General features: G+C 35.8%; 1 protein-coding gene and 1 long non-coding RNA gene across 2 annotated transcripts; one reads left to right on the plus strand and one right to left on the minus strand.

Moving 5' to 3' along the window:
* Positions 1 to 5,707: 5,707 nt before the first annotated feature.
* On the plus strand, positions 5,708 to 6,910 carry LOC133858751 (uncharacterized). Its single transcript, XR_009898589.1, has 2 exons — positions 5,708 to 6,151; positions 6,595 to 6,910. It is a non-coding gene; the product is annotated as an uncharacterized LOC133858751 (long non-coding RNA).
* Positions 6,911 to 7,630: 720 nt separating this feature from the next.
* Positions 7,631 to 16,969, minus strand: LOC133851957 (uncharacterized). Its single transcript, XM_062288597.1, has 4 exons — positions 15,661 to 16,969; positions 12,865 to 13,129; positions 12,026 to 12,203; positions 7,631 to 8,495 (listed from the first exon to the last, which is right to left on the minus strand). The coding sequence occupies exons 1-4, from the start codon at positions 16,868 to 16,870 to the stop codon at positions 7,932 to 7,934; spliced, it is 2,217 nt and encodes a 738-aa protein (XP_062144581.1). The 5' UTR covers positions 16,871 to 16,969; the 3' UTR covers positions 7,631 to 7,931.
* Positions 16,970 to 19,651: the final 2,682 nt, after the last annotated feature.

Genomic DNA, 19,651 nt, shown 5'->3' on the forward strand with positions numbered 1-19,651 from the left:
TGAGAAAAAAATGTAATTACCCCTAAAAATTATTTTACATCGAAACAAATGGAGCATAACATTATAGGGTTGGTTGTTTACTTGTCCACACTTTAGACTATTAGTGGAGGATAAATATAAAAAAGCCAAATTAGAATCTAATTTCGAAACATCTCAACAATTTTTTTTGGAAAACAAATGAGGTAAAACATAGTGATGTAGTGTGGCTCCCATTCAGCGTAGGAGCTGGGAAATATCATGACAAAATATTGTAAAAAATTGAAAGAAATAGAGATTGAAAACGAACATTAAGGCTTCTCTTGGCACAGGATAAAGCCCTAAGGTTACATTATGCTCTTATTGCTTAATTAATTTACAATACAAATAATCCCTCTTTATATGGATATAGAGAGAATACAAAATGGTATGTAAAGATAATATAATCAAATCAGAATTGAATGTATTCAAATCTGATTTGATTATAATCAATTACAATTAATGAGGATTAAATCAAATCCTATAATATGTGGAGAGTACCGTAATATACGGTATCAATATATTCTCTAACAATGCCAGACACTAATGAAAGATGTTGATTGAAAATAAATTTAAAAGGATAACATTGTCAGAAATTAGAATTGAACTCCCTTTGTTCCACTTGTGTAATTCATGTGAAAATTGAGGCAAATTCTGTTGCTCATGCTCTAGCAAAGGTGACTGTGTTTCATGTAAGGGATTCATAAATATGGTTGGAGGAAACTCCACTTGAAGTCTGTGACATAGTTTTTAGGGAATCTTTACTACCCTAATTTTTTTGACCTTAGGGTCTTATATTTATAAAGATAGTTTATTGTTAAAAAAAAAAAATGGTAGTTTTGGGGCTACCTACAAATGGTCAGTTAATTTAAAGGGGATAAGTGTAATTCCTCGTATTATTATATATAATTCCTTTTGCTTGAAGCTTTATTTGTGTGGCTTCATGCATACCCCAAACGTTTCCCCCCCACAGATATTATTTTACACTTCAAAATTTCGGCAAATCATTAGAACGGAGAAGTCAATTGTCATGCCAACAAGATATGAATGTCTTCTTCTTCTTTCTTTCTTCTTCTTCTTCTTCATTTTTTTTTTTAATAAAAAAAGAAAAGAAAAGAAAAGAAAAAAGTGACCTTAAGGTGATAGTAAAAAATGCCCTTCCACTGATGCAATTTCATGCAAATGAACTATCTACCCTCAAAATATCGAAAGGGTTATTTCGATGAATAAAAAAAATTGTAGGGTTGCGCAAGTGATTCAAGGGAACACTTATCCAAATGTAAAAAATTCAAGGAAACCTCTCCTTTTCTCTCTCTCTCTCTCTCTCTTCTTTTTTTAAATATTCTCTTTGCCTAGTTTTATCAGATTCAAGGAATTTAGCAAAAGAATAATGCTATATACCACGTTTTTATTCCACAATGCTGAATTGACAGTCTTAACCAATTAGATTTTTTTTTTTTTTTTTTTTTTAACAAAGATTGATCGAATAGTTAGTTATGACTGTTGCATCAAGATTGTCGGATAAAGCCAACTCTTAATATATATTTTTTTACGTACACTGTGACGTCATCGTTATGATTTCTTGAACCTTTTTTTTAAGAGTAATGCTAGAAACTACATTTTTATCCTAGAACTATATCATAATGTTGACGTGGCAATTCCAACAAACTCATAGATCAGTTCTTGTTAAAAAAGAAAAAGAAAATCAAGGGTTGATTAAAACTATCACGTCAGCATTGTGAGATAAAAATGTGGTATATATCATTACTATTTTTTAAATTGCCATTAGCATGTTATATAATAGGGATAAATACCCCATTGGTACCTGAGTTTTACGTGTTTTTAAATTTAGTACCTCAGTTTTGTTTAGTATCATAGGTGGTACCTGAATTAAGGGTAAAAACCCATTTGGTACCTCTGTTAGATTTTCCGTCCAAATTTTAACGCCTCGCCACGTGTCAACCGCTGAGGTTGACACGTGGCACTACATAAAAAAAAATTAAAAATTAAAAATTAAAATCTTTAGAAAATGATTAAAAATAATAAAATTTTTTAAAAAAAAATTAAAAAAAGAAAAAAGAAGAGGAGTGGCTGAGCCACCCCCTTGGCCGGTCTGACCGGTCTGGGGTGGCCGAACCACCCCATCGGCCACCCCACAGTTGAAAAAAAAAAAAAAAAAAAACTTTTGAAGGGTTTTGGCCCTAGGGGGTGGCCGAACCACCCCCGTGGCCCTAGGGGGTGGTTCGGCCACCCCCAAGGGCCAACCCTCAATTTTTTTTTGAAGGGTTTTGGCCCTTGGGGGTGGCCGAACCACCCCCGTGGCCCTAGGGGGTGGTTCGGCCACCCCCTAGGGCCAAAACCCTTCAAAATTTTTTTTTTTTTTTTTTTTTTTTCAACTGTGGGGTGGCCGAACCACCCCCTATGGGGTGGTTCGGCCACCCCAGACCGGCCAGACCGGCCAAGGGGGTGGCTCAGCCACCCCTCTTCTTTTTTCTTTTTTTAATTTTTTTTTTAAAATTTTATTATTTTTAATCATTTTCTAAATATTTTAATTTTTAATTTTTAATTTTTTTTTTATGTAGTGCCACGTGTCAACCGCTGAGGTTGACACGTGGCGAGGCGTTAAAATTTGGACGGAAAATCTAACAGAGGTACCAAATGGGTTTTTACCCTTAATTCAGGTACCACCTATGATACTAAACAAAATTGAGGTACTAAATTTAAAAACACGTAAAACTCAGGTACCAATGGGGTATTTATCCCTTATAATAATGAGTAAGGCTAGAAATGAACCGAGTTGTTGGTAAACAACTCGAGCTCAACCAGTATAAACTCGATTTCGAATTCGGTTTATTTAATAAGTGATTTGAGCTTGAATAAAATTTAAGCTTAGTTATTAAACGAGCCGAATTCGTATAAACTTGACTTGATTCGTATAAACTCTACCAAGCTTAAACATTCAATACTCGGCTCAATGACGACCCTATTTGACTTTACATTCCTATGGCCTTTCGCTCATATGATTTAATTAAAGGATTAATTTTTTATTCTTAAATGTTCCACCGATGTTATGTAACTAGCCAAAGTCATTTGGTAATTATGATTTAATTAAGGATGAAACATAGCAATTTATGCTATAAATATCAGTAACACTGTTTCTTGTTTGGCATTAGAGCAAAAAACAATGGCTAGAGTTCTCTACTTTTTGGTCTTCATTGTCCCCATCCTTCTTACAAATGTGGGTGAGTTCATGCCTCCAATTACTTCTTTCAACTGTAAATATATTCATGTTAAATAATAGCATCTCATCACTGCTGTGATTTAAGGACGATTTATAGCTATTTTTTTCTTCTCTGTACTATTTATTATCTATCTCCCTCCTTGTTTTAAATGGAAACGGATCCTCTTTAGTTCTATATCCAGTCTCTTATAATGCAGGGGTATTTTTATCTTTTCACATTATTTGGACAAAAATACCCTTGCATTGTAAGGGACTGGATATTTTCCAGTTCCTTGAAGCGGAGAAGATCCTAATATGTTCCAAATGCAGGTAAGTTGATTCACAAATTATTAACACTGATAATTTTTTACAAAACTTGTAAACTTGACATGAACTCAATATGAAATTAACGGATTTAAGGTTGATGGCCTAACCCATTTAATTAAATAGATGGGGTTGGATTAACCTATATAATCTTATACTTATGTCTCGAAATGATTCAAGCCTGACACGCGACATAAGAGCTGACAATTTTTTACACGACCCGTGGTGTGAACCTAACACGAAATTAGCAGGTTATGATTAATGGGTCTGATCAGTTTAACTAAATGAATCGGATTAAGGTTGAATTTTAATATGTTTTTAGGTAATTTAATTACTATCCCTTTTGTTTCTAAGATGTTCCATATATAATACAGAAATAGCTATGGCTCTTCTTGGATGTGGGATGTCTACCGATAATTATTGTGAAGTGGAAAGTACCACATGGCATGGTGCATGTAGAAATTCTGCACATTGTGACACCAAATGCAAGAAGTTTGAGGATGCCTACTGTGGAATATGTGCGGGGATGATTCGGACCAAATGCTTCTGCCTCTTCAAATGTTGAACACCTACAGACATCTAATGTATGTATATATATATATATATATATATATATATATATATATATATATATATATAAACATGTATATATATGTATGTATATGTATATATGCATGTAATGTTTATGTATTCACTCTGTACTATTCCTATCATTTTTGTATATATATATAGTTTTTTTTTTTTTTTTTTTGTTACAATGGTTATTGCATAATTGAGCTTCTTTGGCAAAGACGTGTAAAGAACAGAGTAGTGGGTTATTAATTTTGAAACTAGTAAAAAATGATGATGTGATATAAAATAAAAAAGATTTTGTATAAAAAAGTGAAAAAAATTTGTATTGTAGTGAATTTTTTTATTTGAATAGTAATAAAAAATTATTGATGTGATATAAAAAGTGAAAAAAATAGGAATGTTTTGATGTTGATTGATATTAGAAAATATGAAAAAGTGAAAAAAAGAAAAGAAAAAAAGGACATGAACAGTATCCCTCATTACTGTGTAATGTTCCGATGCTTGGCAAACAAGGCCATTATGCACTTGTTAGTCTTGCGAAACGTTACTCCACATGAGCAAATGGATGGGCTGGCTGCCAACTTAGGGCGCCGTCTAGCATTAAATGCTGCTATATTTCTCCCTCGCACAAATTGGGCGTGGGTTAGCCATGCATTTATGATCCTATTCATACTAAGAAATAAGATTTCTGCTCAGATACTATATTAAATCACCACTTATCTCAAAAGTTTCAGCTGATGAAAAGATGTAAATTTAATCACTTAATCAATACTTTAACAATATCAACATATCACATGATCAACTACAAACAGTTAAACCAAATATCTCTTACACATGTAGTAACACCCAAAAATCAAGAGTCTACTATAATAAATCAAGAGATTATATTTTTATTCGTAAAATGCCTATATATCTTGATAAAACACTACAAAGTTAGTGACTCTAATTGCAACTCTTATCTTTAGTCAAACTCACAAGGTGACTTTAGATTTCAATCAACAAATTATATTGCAACTTTAAGGCATTTAAAAAATATTTTATATCAAGTAGCAAAATGTGATACAACCAAAATTTCAATTCATTTAGAATAAAACAATTAAAATTATGTTCCTATGGACAATCATAATATACTGGCCGGCCATCATCATCGAGGAGAGAGGTATTTTGCTTTGCTTGTATCACATCGAAGATGTATTTAGATTCTCTCCAGTTCAAATGATCTGGAGGGGATCCAATTAGTTCACATTTGAAAGGATAATTTTGCCATTCAAATAAAACTAACCGGATCTCCTCAAATTCGTTGGATTCTTGTCCGTCGAAGATATGTCGTTCGTTACCCTATAATTCATGGTACTATTTTACCCACTCCGAAAATTCAGCACGTGGAATTTTCCAACCTTACGTTTATTTAATAATAGAAAAAAAAAAAGAAGGTGATCTTAGAGTAATACCAAAAAGTGCCCTTTCACTTATGCGAACAAACAATCAACCAAAAAAACATCGAAAAGGTTTTTTTTGGATGAATAAAAAACCATATGGAAGACTCAATTTGGTCTTGAAAAAAAAGTATTTCAATGTAAAGTACAATGGTAGAAACAAAAGAGCTTGAATAATCCGACTCAAACCTTTTGTTTTTCTCCTACCGTCTCAAAAAATGTTATGTACCCCTTAAACATATGGTATTAAAAGAATACGCATTTTTCACATACCAAAAGATACATAGCATCTTTAGAGACTGGGTTAAAGGAGATTCCTCCAACCCAGTTTGGAGAAAATTTTTGTCGTTAACATTTTAGTTTTAGAGAGAATGGGGGCATGTTATTCAATATCTAGCTTGCTTAATTTGACTTTACACTCCTATTCCTTTGGCTAGAATGATTTAATTAAGGATGAAACATGACAATTTATGCTATAAATATCAGTACAACTCTTTCTTGTTTGGCATAATTAGAACAAAAAACATGGCTAGAGTTGTCTACTTTGTAGTCTTCATTGTCCCCGTCCTTCTTACTAGTGTGGGTGAGTTCATGCCTGCAATTTCTTTTCTACTGTAATTATATAGCATGTTAAATAATAGCTTCCCTTTAACCTTATTGCTATTCTTATCTCATCACTACTGCGATTTAAGGACGAATTATAGCAATTCTTGCCATAAAAATCAGTAAGAGTTTTTTTTATTTGGCGTCACTAAAAACAAGATCCGGATTTTCAGCAATTTGTTGTCTGCATTGCTAGCAATTCGGATAGTAAATGTGAAAGAGTTCTTATGGGGCCCACCTGCTGCCCGAGACATGTTTGGACAGGTGATTGAGCTCCATAGGGGCAATTCAGACAATAAAAAAAAATGATTAAGATCTGTACGTAGCTCATTAGAAATATCCTGTGGTATTCTAATAGAATATGTTTTTAGGTAATTCAATTAATATCCCTTTTGTTTCTAAGATGTTCCATATACAATACAGAAATAGCTACGGCTCTTCTTGGATGTGGGACTTCTACCGCATATTGTGAAGTACCAAGTATCACATGGCATGGTGCATGTAGAAATTCTGAGCATTGTGACACCAAATGCAGGGAGTCTGAGGATGCCCATTGTGGAACCTGCACAGGGATGATTCGGAGCAAATGCCACTGTTTTTTCAAATGTTGAACACAGACATCTGAATTAATCATGAAATATATGTTGTTAGGATTTTGTTGCAATTAAGGAGCAATGTCTTCAAATACATGTTCTCATGAATGTGTGCAATGTTAATGTATTTTTCATTTTGTACTGTACCCTACCATTTACTTGCTGCATCAAGATCTCTTGTTATTGGGCTGCTTGAATAACACATATCCGGGCAGCCCAAGAGAGGAGAGACCGTAGAGCCCATTTGCTTCGGATAACCTACGATGCAGGGCCACTTGCTCGGAACAAATGAGGCTTGTAACACCCCTTTATTAAATTCTTCCGCCTGATTTTGTATGCATGAGAAAAGATGTGACATGCCAAAAGTCAATCCCATATCGGGTGGAGTCTAAGTGAGACTAAACTATATAAAAATGATTTTATAGTAATGACATAAATGTGACTAGTACTTTCTTACGTCGTAAAAAGAGAGGGGATACTATTCTTTCTCTAGTCCTCTTTGGTATCAATAAACTATTGGGCACAATTTGAAAGAATATCTAGCAATGCGGGCCTCATTTAGCAACCCCTCCCATTCTTTTTGCTTCTTCCAGAAAACATCAACTTTAAAACATTCTTAATTTTTTTTTTTTTTTTTTTTTTTCATATAAATTCTTTCTACTTTATATCACATCAATCGCTTTTTACATCCACTCAAAAATAAAAATTCTCATACTTGAGAGGCAGAGGTTACCAAACGGAATTTGGATCCTCTCCATTTAGTGCAAAAATGAGGGTATAGTTGTCTTTTCACATTCTGTAAAAAAATGAAAAGACAACTATACCCTCCCTATTTAACTAAATGGAGAGAATAATGCACAACGAAAAATAAAAGAAATTTGATACCTCACACCGAAACAAGATCTGATTAAAGCTGTTTCAAGTGCTTAATTTAGCTTATGAGTCTCTAGTATTTTCTTCTTCGGGCAGTAGAGCACGCTACTAGCGATACTTACAATCTAAATGCCTCATCATGCTCAGAAAACCATATAATCTAAGTAAAGGTCGCATCTTTCCTCTTAAAATGTAAGCTCGCTCCTATATATCACCTCTCCTCTCTGCTTGAGGCAGGCAGACATCGAAGACCATGAATTGTGAAACAGATATAACAACCCAGGAAGCTTCAGCTTAGCTTCCCAACTGCCCATAATACCTGCCTGCAACTGTGGTCAGAATATTTAGCATCACAACCTCGTCATCGAGTTCAGACTTTGCAGCTCGCAAGATGGCGCACTTCCGAAGCAGGCTCCGAAGGGCGGCGATGGTGTCGGCATCTAGTGGTGTATCAACTGCCGCACATAGGGCGAACAGCCACGAACAATCATTTCTTGACAGAGTATTCATGGTCCCTACCGAGCTTATGCGTTTCTTCAACATTGACACTCGAGCAACAGAGTCCATTTTTAAGATCGCAGACAACAGAGGGCCAGAACTTTCATCTGCAGAAGCCTTTGGGCTTGAATGTTCTGAAGGCAGAGAGGTATCGTAGTCTTCAGGAGCCAACATAGATGGCTGATCAATGGAGCTTTCAGGCCCGGAAAAATCATGAGGCTGCTTGGGATGGACTTCCTCAGTATCTAAATTTTCAAGAATCCAAGGTAAGTCGCGGGAATGACATTTTTCATGAATAACAAATATTGGTTGCAGCTTTCCAGAAAGTTCTTCACTAGAATCCTGAAGACGTGACAGGGCCTGAGATTAAGAGAACCAAAAAAATTTAATCAGTAATAGAAATTCATTAAAAAGTGCACGGTGCAACCCAAGAACGCAAGAAATATACAAGAGAAACACCTAATGAGAAAGAGAAAAAAATCAAGAAAATCTTCAAATCGACCAAAATAAAAGCAATCATAGGCAATCATCCAATGGTAAAGGGTATTGAAGAAAAAAACCTTTAATTCCACCACCGTCTTCTTGCGATTTTTAAAACTTCGATAATTTATTTTTTTCCAAATACACTACATTAGGCATGACAAAAACATCTTCTGCACTATGAAGACTACATTAGGCATCTTCTACTACTTGTCTAGGCATGACCCAATCAAACCCAAAAAGACTAAAAATAGTATTTCACAAGGCACTACCAACCTCACAGTCGAGTAAGAGGTGATCAACGGATTCTTCACTCTTCTTGAACATGCAACACCAATCTACCACTATGATATGTTGCTTCCTCATGATATCCATCATGAGGATCTTCCATAACGTTGCCGACCAAGCAAACAATACCACGCGGATATCATGAGGATCTTCCATAACGTTGCCGACCAAGCAAACAATACCACGCTTAAAGGAACCTTATTCCACCAAATATTCCTCTTCCAAGGGAAAAGAGTATTATCATAGGGAGTTCGGATAATATACAACGATTTGACAAAAAAATAACCTTCTTGGAAGAGGCCCAACAAAACTTGTCTTCACCTGAGAACGACCCATGAACATCATTAGAACACCACTCACCTCACGAGTTGTCATATTTAAGATCCACTACCACCTGCGATAGAGCCTCTCTCTCATGTTTGGTAAACAGACTCGTATAAAACTACACAATGTGTTCTCTAATCTCAATATTGATCGGAAGAGACTATACCATTAATCAACAAAGATTCAATGGAGTTATTTCTTCTATTTGAATTGGCCACTCGATGTAAGAACTCCGTACACTTGTCATCAAACACCCTTTCTTAACCGCAACGCCCTCGATTTCTGCCTCCAAGAGAGTTGTCCTCCCCAAATCACTAATAGCTTTATCCTTCCTCATTTCCTCCTCATCACATAAAGTTCTCTCTTCTTCAAACCCTCAAGAACTCATAAATCATCCAAAATTGTCTCTCTACATTACCAAACATCCCGTCATTCCAAACTCTTAAATCAGCTTTTAATGCCTAAAGTTTGCGAGCAAAATGAAACTTGGAAAACCTTGAAAGTGGTAAGAAGTCCACCGCTATTTCACCCTATTCACAAAACCCTTTGATTTTAACATGTTCTTGAACTTAAAATACCTTCTACCTCTGTGAAATCCTCCGCAATCAAGAAGAATAGGGAAATGATCCGAACAAATTCTCGACAACCTCTTATGGGAAAATTTAAGAAATTGGGTTTCCCATTAAGGAGAAACGAGAAATCTATCAATTATAGACCAAGAGGGTTGAGCCTGATTGTTCGACCACGTAGAAGTTTCGCCTACCAAAGGAATATTGATGAGCTCCTGATCAAAAATGAAATCTGAGAACTCCACCATAGCTGGACAAAAACAGACTTCACCCGATTTCTCACTAGGAAAAAGAGTGACGTTGAAATCTCCCTCAATGCACCACGACAAGTTCCACCAATTAAGAAAACCAGCCAATTCATCCCATAAAAGCCTTCTATCACAATTAGAATTAGGGCCATTAACCGCAAAAGCCCAAGTAAATTGATATTCGACATTTCTAAAAGAACAAGCAACAATAAGCTCCCCCACACACTATTCGATTTTCTCCACCGCCTTGCTATCCCACATAGCAAAATCCTACCGGAAACCCCTCTTGAATCTAAACAACACCAATCCACATGTTGGCAACCTCACAAACTACGCACAACGCTACAATACTTAATCTCCAGCTTAGTTTCCTGAAAACAAATAACATTTACCTTTCATTCTTTGAGCAAATTTCTAACTCTTAGGCACTTATCCCTCTCATTCAACCCTCTCACATTCCTGGATAACAATTTAGGCTTCATAAAGAACTGACACACCCCTCCTCTTAACTCTGCCTCGACTAGAGCTTCCACCTTTAAAATCAAAATTGATAGAACATGACAATCTTCTTAATTCTCTTTTACCTATGTTGGCTGGTTTGGAATTGGAGGCCAACTCCTCTTGGCAACAACTTGCTTCAATGGCCGTAAATAAAGCCATGAGTTCCTCTTCAAACCCCTCACACAATAACTAACCCCACATAATGGCGGAAATTCTTCACCTTTTGCAGGACCCAATCTGATGTCGATGACCCTGTACTATCAAGATTTCATTCACAACATGGAGACAACAAGTCAGAGGCTCCCAAAAAATGGGTTCATCCCGAGAGCAAAATTCCAATTTCGGGCAAGGCATGCTATTCTCTTCTTCACAAAAATCATGCCCAGCCAAAGTGGAAGAATCATTAACACGCAAAAAAGTCGCTTTTTTGTCACTGAGGCCATGCCTACTCTTTGATTCAAAAGTTCTTTCCCCTTACCAACATTCAAAAGTTCTTAGAATCGACATAGAACCAGCTCGACTTAACAATTTTGACATATGATAATCTCTCTGGTCATGTTCACCTTGTCGCAACTGTCTCCAATGGCAACCTCTTTGACCTCCTTCAAAAATTCTTTTCCGTCACTCAGTCTCTCTTTCATGCTCTCTCTTTTCCTCCTCTCTCTTTTTCTTCTCGGCGGATATCTGTGTTTGTGTGTGTGTGTGTATATATATATATATATATATGAATGAGTATGACCAGCAAACCCAGATTGTTCAATCCCGATTGGTTATACCTGAATGTGGTCCCCTTGCCGGCAGGCAACAGACAATAATAGCTTAGCCTTTGGTTTTATAATCTCACGCTTGTTTGTTCGGTTAAGGTATTGATCTATACGATGTTTGGATCAATGATTCTGAGGTCCAATTTCTATGACTATGGCATTCTTCCACGCCTAAAACTCCTTAAGGGCATTGCCATACTTACTCTAAATTTGTGAACAACTATAGCTAAATTAACTATTTTAAATACTTTAACCCAAAAAAAGGGCGTCTTAAAAAAAATAAAAAAGAGGGGAAGGAAATAAATTGCTAAAAATAGTTTTCTTTCTCCAGCAATATAAGGCAGCTCCCTTTCTCGTATTCTTTCTGGAAACCAAAAGAACTTTCTCCTTTTCTACAGACATCATTTCCTATCAGTTTTGTACAATTTAAATGCCCCCCAAAACGTTATGTATTTCGGGGAGAGAGAGAGAGAGGGTAAAAGAAGAAAAAAATTCTTTTCCAACCATTATGTCATATTTTGAATTATTAAGATACAAAATATTTTTGTAAAATCGCTTATTGTTCCCTAATGTGAAGAAATGAAAAGATACAGGCATCATGTTGAAGAAGAAATGTCAAAATACCAATAAATTGCTCCACCCACACTGAAACAAAGAAAAAGAAATAAAAATATATCAACCAATCACTAAGTTAAATTGAGGCCATAAGAAAATACCAGACGTAGCTCTGAAAAATCAGCAAGAAATGCATCCTCCCATTGTTTCAAAGGCAGTAGATGTTCTGGACACCTGGCAATGTCAGGAATCTGGGGCATATAAACACTCTGTTCTTTGTTAAATTTACTTCTATCAAACTTGGCCACCTTCACTTTTGGAATCTGAGAAGCCTCCCACCTAAACAAGAGAGAGGACTACTTTAGATTGATATCAATAATCAGTTCTCTATTCTTCTTAAAGAACTAGATTATCCTGCACACTCCAGTTTGACAGAGAGTTAAAGCTAATGGAAAGTGTATCAACAAACCCCGAAACTTTATCTTAGATATTGTCCTCGCTTTCATGATTTCGCAAAATAGCCCGAGACTTTATCATTGCAACAAATGATTAGGTTAACCAAAATTTCTTTGTATGTGATTGCAACATTTACACTGCTGAGAGCTCAAAGACTTCCTATTGCACCCTTTTCGGATAAGGTAACAGTAATCAAACGGAACATGACCAAAGTACCCAAGATCAATAACGGGCTGTTCTACGGATTTTGGACCGCTAGGTTTAAGAAGTTAAAAAAAGGAAAGATATTTACAAAGGCCAGGCTGAATTCCCAGGTCTTGATTTGGTGCGAGTCTGATCATATGAGGCCAAATTTGGCACATATCTTGCCATTTGGTGCACAAATTCGGCATGTCTAATAATATGGGAGGCCCACTTGGGTTCCACATCATCAAAACAGTTCAAAATAAATGCGTTGGCATCATTACCAACCTTGGTTTAGTATTTTCAAAGAAAAATATTCCATTAAGAAGATTAAATAAAAAGAAACAGAGAACTAATCTACCTGACACGTCTGATGTATTCAAATCCATCTTCTGGTGGACCAGAATCAAAATTTGGTTCTCCTTCTACTACAAAGGCAGGTTTCTGAATACTTGCATAATCTTCAACACTGTCATCATCATCACTGCTATCTTCTTCTAGACCTGTGTAGCCATATTCACCACTAACACTCTGACTGCAAGTGGGATCCAATGGAGACAGACTTTCTGTTTCATTACTCTCCATGTCTTTTATATCAATGTCCATATTTTCAGAACATGCTTCCCCTGAAAGTAATCATAAAATTTTAGCAATGCAATTCTAAAACAGTTAAGTCTTGTCTAGAGAAAAGACGGGGGGAAATAATGTGTTCAATTTTGACATTTATGCAAGCAAAAGTGAAGAGAAAATCATCTCCTTTGATTCATAGGACTAGTCAAACAATTGAGCTTAACCACTTTATTACTTTTCCTTCACAAAAGAATGTAACATATAATCGTCCACATGACCAAAGTATGTTGCCTAAACCCGCCTATAGCAGAAGTTCATGTACAAGACTGTACACAAGTAGTATACTGTATACACAGCACAAGTTTACAAGTCAAGGGAATATATGTCGTATGTTGGACATAGGGTCTTCTGCAGATTCCTGTAGGCCATTCTTCAATGCACAAAGATTTTCATGTGATTCCTTCCCCTTGCAGCAACCACCCCTGTGCACAAGAGAATTTGAACCATCAAATGGACACAATCAGGCTTAACAACCAAGAGAGATAGGGTGAATGAAGAAAAGCTCTTAGAAAGGTCTATGATTTTCAACATTTTATTTTAGGAGGAAAAGAATTATTGATATTTTGTTTCTGTAACGGGAAAATCTCAGAGAAACACTAATACGTTTATTGGAAAACAAGCTGGTTACACACTCTTGACTGTGCACAAGCAATTGAATAAATACGAGAACGGCTACAAGCATGGAATCAGAACAGGATTGAACCGATTGATCATAAAATCAACATGATACTGTTGCTCAGATTAAACGAAAAAAATAAATCTCAAAGATCCTAAACAATAACCTGCTGATTTTTAACAAAAATTAACAAAACAGATCCCAAAAGAGAACTATTTTGAGAAAATGCAGAGAGAAAATTACAACTTTTAAGCAGCAGCCAAACGTAATTGCAAACATGGGAAACCAAACTGCAAAAAACACTTAAATTGTTGACAAAGACCTCTGAACTTAGTGTCAGAGGGCAGAAATCTCCCTGTCAGACTGTCAATGGGGTTTGTCTTGGAGTCTCAAAAACAAGGTGGATCCAATGCTGCACAACATGGACTCATAATATGCATGATGATGCATGAGGCTGAATGCCAATACAATTTTTTTTTTTTTTTTTAATGATACAATATAACTGGAAATGGTCAAGAATCCCAGTCCAATAGAAGGGCAGGAGAACCCGACAGTTTAAAAGCAGTAGCTGATTGGATAGGAACCCTGGGTTGGACTGCTGGAGACCAAGATGGCAACCAGAAGAGCCAGCAAAATAAACTTGTTCACTACAACGGATCTGGTAGCAATGGTACTCGTTGGTCTTGAGACGTAGTGAAGGGAGACTACCCTTGTTAAGGCGACATGAATACCAATACAAACTTACTCGTTAAAATACTAGAATTAACCATTTGCCTTAGTTGCAATAACCTCAGCTGTCACGTGGCACACATCATCCTAGAGAGGCAACCATCACAAATACTAGAATTAACAATAACCTCAGCTAAATAAGCATGATGTATAACTGAAGTTTAAATCCAAAATTCAGAAGTAAAATAAGAAGTGACACTGACATATTTGCAGCAGTACAGCTTGACCAATAAATTTTAGACCCAAGATGCAAAAGAAAGAGTGAGAAACTTTTACAGCTCTACCGAAACAACTATGAATCTATCAGGCACTCGAACAATGATTACTTCAGGCCTAGCAGCAAATGAAATTGTTTCAGTTTTCAAAGCCTGGGTCATAAATACAAACCACTGTTCAGTCACCAGATCTGAAAGTTTTTATAAAAAGCCCAGGTTTTAGCAATCACATTCAAAAACCACTCATCCCAAAAGCTTAAGCTAATAGGAAGTGCTAAATTTAATAATTTAATCAATACTTTAACACTCGCATTCGCGTGTAGGCTCAAATTCCATTTTAATAGGTGAAGCCCAACACGTGAAATATTTAATTGAAATGGAGGGTGAATTGTGGAGTCAGGGTTCGAACTCAGGACCTCTGCTTTAATACCATGTTAAATCACAACTTGTCCCAAAAGCTTAAACCAATAAGAAGTGATAAATTTAATCATTTAATCAATACTTTAACAAAGGTCATCTCTTGAATGTGAGTTAGCTTGTGTCTAAATAAAGAAAACAAGAGCAGAACAGGTTCACATTTTACACCTACTTACTGCAATTAAGACATTTTTTTAATCACAACACTGAACCACAATCCAGCACAACTCTTCAAGATAGTGAATCATCAATGTCATTAACATATTTCTCATATTGCATGTAAACCGCAATCCTGGACAACTCTTCAAGCTAGTGAATGGTCAATGTCGTTAACCTATCCAGATACTGCATCTGTAATAATGCTGATGATAATGATGTCATAGACTCTTCCAAACAAAAAAGTTCAATCTCACGAGATATAAAAGAAGGGAATTTTATGAGTTAACGCGTTCATTGAAACACAGCTTCATTCATCATGTTTTCACCATTCAAATAAATTCTATGAACCAAAAATCCACAACAGCGAGAGTGAAGAAATAATAATACTTACTGAGGATTGGAGGGGCCTCTTCCTGCTTCACGAAGCGCTGCCGAGGATCAAAATTCAAGCGGATTTGCTTCTGATGCTTAGAGCTTGCCAAGTCATCGTACTCCCTCGCCACGGCAGCCCCAAGCCCGTTGTATATCACTTTCCAAATTTGGCGCTGCTCTACAATGTTTGTGAACCTCAGGGCCTCCATCTCCTTCCTTGAGTATAACGTCTTGGTTCCATCCCCAATCTTTCTGCACCCATTTTCAGTTTCACCCCTCACAAGGGTATTCTTTCGATTCATCTCGAAAACCTTTTTTGCTTTTCTACGTGACCGCCTCGCCTTCTTTGCATCCATTTCTTGATTCACATTCTTGTTCCCTTTCCTCTCTGCACATTTGTCATTGAAATCAATCAATGCCGTTTGATCGATTACTTCAATCTCCAAAGAACCCTCAAAATCAGTGAATTTTTCCCCCTGGGTTTTATCTTCAGCCATTAACACGACTTCAAGCTTCTCCAAGAGTTGCTTCTTTTTCACTTCCAAGAGAATTTTAGATTCAAATTCTTTTCCCAACTCCTTATTTTCCTCCGTGGCAGAGCCCACCTCAACACCCACTTCACTTTTCACAAAGGCCTTCTCTTCTTTGTCAGAAGAAGCAGACAACAAGCTTTCTTTGGCAGTCTCTTCAACCCCACCCTTCTCTATATCAAACTTTTCTTGCTTTGCATCACCATCACAGACATAGCCCGCCTCGCAATTCTCAGTCTTTTGCACTTCTCCACCACCCTTCTCTACATCAAACTTTTCTTGCTTTGCTTCACAATCACAGACATAGCCCGCCTCGCAATCCTCAGTCTTTTGCACTTCTCCACCAAAATTCTCAACCTTGATCACAAAATCCCCATTTCCAGAAGGCCCAGAAGCCAAAGAACCCAGCACTTCGCGACTTTGTTGAGCACCAGAAGCAAAACCCAGTTCTTGATTTCCTTCAGTGATGATTTCAGATTCTTCACAATGAGAAGAAGACTTGGACTTCTTGGAGTCAGAGAGGAGGCTCAAGTTCTTGTTCTCAGCGAAATCTTGCTCTTCCTGCTCGTCCTGGTGAACTATACAAAGAGAAGTGGAGGATTGTGGCGGCGGTGTCGGCGGTGTCTCTTGGGTGTCTCCGATCTCCGTGATTCTTCGTTTGAATCCAACGCATCTATCCGAATCCATATCAAAAGCCATCAGAGAGAGAGAGAGAGAGAGTTTGGGCGTTTTGAGAAAGAGGGCAACACTGAGCGCGCTGAGAGGTTTCCAAGGGGTTTTACAAGCTCGGACATTTCTTGAGCGGAGGGGGATTTTTATAAGCTCGGAGGATCCCACGTGCAACTTTTGGGTAGCACGTGCCGGTGATAGTGCTGTAGGAGACTAGGAGCTTTTGGACTGCGCAATCAACCAGGGCAATTATACATATACAGTACTCGTATCTTATTCATTTCAATCAATTTTTGTTTTTATGTTTTTAGAAAATAAAATTTAAAGATTTGTTGAGACTATCTCGTAAACATTGGGCGATAATTGTAACATAAAAATATAATTTTTAACTTTTTTTTTTAATAAAAAAATATGTTTCCTAATACCCTATACATACATGAATTGTATTTTGTATTGTTATTATTATTATTAACTTAGGACTTGTTATTTTTAGTATATGGACATGCATTACAATTATTAAACTATGAATATACATCTGATGCAATTGAAACTTTAGGATTTAATCTGAATTGAAACTTTCATGGGTAAAGAAATTAATTATATATACTTTATCATATCTATTTCTAACTTTCTCAAAAGATAAATCTCATATTTTAGTGTTTGGTCATAGGGACTCATGTCAACTAAGTATAAGGGTGTAAACCTGGAGAGGCGGAACCGGGTACTTCAGTTATCCGGGCAGGATGGTATTTTAAAAAAAATAAAATAAAAAAAATAAAAAAAATTTAGACTTATTTTTAGTATTGGATCTACTTTTTTGAACTTCATTTAAACTTTTTTGGGCTTTATTTAAACATTTTAGCCTATTTTTTTAAGATATTGAACCTAATTCAATTAAGAAATTTCAATTATTATAATAAAGATAAAAAAATTCTCATTTGTGCCATCCTGAGACTCATCAACTACAAATTTGAACTCGAAAACTCCACGTTCATACATAATTACATATTAAAAACCTAAAAGTTCATAAACATATTACATATTAAAAAAATTTAAACCAAAAAGTCCATAAACATACTAAAAAAGTTCATAACCAAAAGTTCATAAACATATTAAAAAAGTTCATAACCATATTAAAAAAGTTAATAATCAATAGTCCATAAACATATTAAAAAAGTTCAAATCCAAAAGTCCATAAACATATTAAAAAAGTTCATAACCAAAAGTTCATAAACATATATTAAACATATCCCAGCATGGTTCGGTTTCTGGCTTTTTGTAGCTCTGCTCTCATTCATCTATAACTACAATAGAAGAAAAAAAAATAGTTAAATGAATAAATAACTAAAATGAATTAATAATAATGAAAACTAAAATGAATTTATACACATTTACCATGTTCATCAAATATTTTAATAATATTCTCATTCTCCAAGTCTGCTTATTCTTTAACCAGTATTGTGTGCAAATCAAGGCATCAATTGTCAATGGAGATAATGAACTCTTAAAGGGATCCAATATACGTCCTCTGTTACTGAATGCAGACTTAAATGCAACTGTAGAAATAGGAATGACCAATATATCATGGACTATTTCTGCGAGGATAGGATATTTTGGTGCATTAATCTTCCACCAAAGTAAAATGTCAAATTCTTTTGTTGTTGCTTCACACCCATCCAAAAAATAACGATCCACCAATGGCATACACTCAAAGTTGTTCTCTTTCTCAAGGTGTTGGATGAAACCCTTCATATATTCCATCTTTGTAAGTGTATCAGCATTGTCATCAACACTAACATCTATAGAAGTAACAGTTGAACTTTCCATACCCGCATCAAAGTTAGACAAATGCCTCCCATATAACTTATTGTATTGCTCCCACAAACGGTTCAAGAGGTCTTTCACATTTGTCTCGATTTGTTTCGCCTACTTAGGGCCACTGCATTTTACTAAGTAATATTGCAACGCCTTCAACTTGGTATGCGGGTCAATAACATGAGCGACATACAACAATAAGTTAACCTTTTCCATGGTCATCCAATACTTTTCATACTTTCTTTTCATATCCCAACTTAGTGCACTAAGGATAAGATTACAACTCATACGCCCATCAGACAATGTATTTATAATAATACAAAGTTGAATGAAATATGAGTTGGAGGTGACATGAGTTGAACTAGAAAACTTCAATGTGGATTTATAAAAAGGTTTCAAAAACTTCACAAATTTCCTAGTATTTTCCTACTCATTATAGCTAGGAACAACAAAAGGATTACCATCTTCCTCCCCAAGTCAAGTAAAAGCTTTTTGGTACTTCTCAGTCGCACTCAACATTAAGTACGTAAAATTCCATATTGTTTGAACATTTAGAGACACTGTCTTCGTACATTGATTTTTTTTTTTTTTCACACTTTATGCATTCTTTAAACATTGTAATTCTCTGTGGTGAAGACCTCACAAATTTCACTATGTTCCTAATATTAGAAACACAATCACCCAATCATTTCAAGCCTTCATTTACAACAAGATTTAATATATGAGCGGCACACCGCATATGAAGGAATTCACTTTCCAAAATAGTATCTCTCTTGTCCTTCAACTTCCTTCTCATATAATCAATTGTCACATCATTGATTGTCGCATTATCATCTGTAATAGTGAACACTAATTCAATATCCCATTCTATTAATGTATTCTCCAACATTCTTTCAATATTTTCACCCTTATGACTTGAAATTAAGTTAAATTTGATTATTTTCTTATGCATTCTCCAATCAGAATCTATGTAGCTAGCTGTAAAAACCATGTAGT

This window comes from Alnus glutinosa, chromosome 1 (assembly GCF_958979055.1).
Source record: "Alnus glutinosa chromosome 1, dhAlnGlut1.1, whole genome shotgun sequence".
Lineage (NCBI taxonomy): Eukaryota > Viridiplantae > Streptophyta > Magnoliopsida > Fagales > Betulaceae > Alnus > Alnus glutinosa.

What these genes read in the sequence shown, in the direction of transcription:
- LOC133851957 (XM_062288597.1), bottom strand. Translation starts at nt 16,870, where the DNA reads ATGGCTTTTGATATGGATTCGGATAGATGCGTTGGATTCAAACGAAGA. An exon ending in AGAGGCCCCTCCAATCCTCA is followed by an intron (nt 13,130 to 15,660) that starts GTAAGTATTATT and finishes GATTACTTTCAG; the next exon opens with GGGAAGCATGTTCTGAAAAT. An exon ending in GAATACATCAGACGTGTCAG is followed by an intron (nt 12,204 to 12,864) that starts GTAGATTAGTTC and finishes TCTCTTGTTTAG; the next exon opens with GTGGGAGGCTTCTCAGATTC.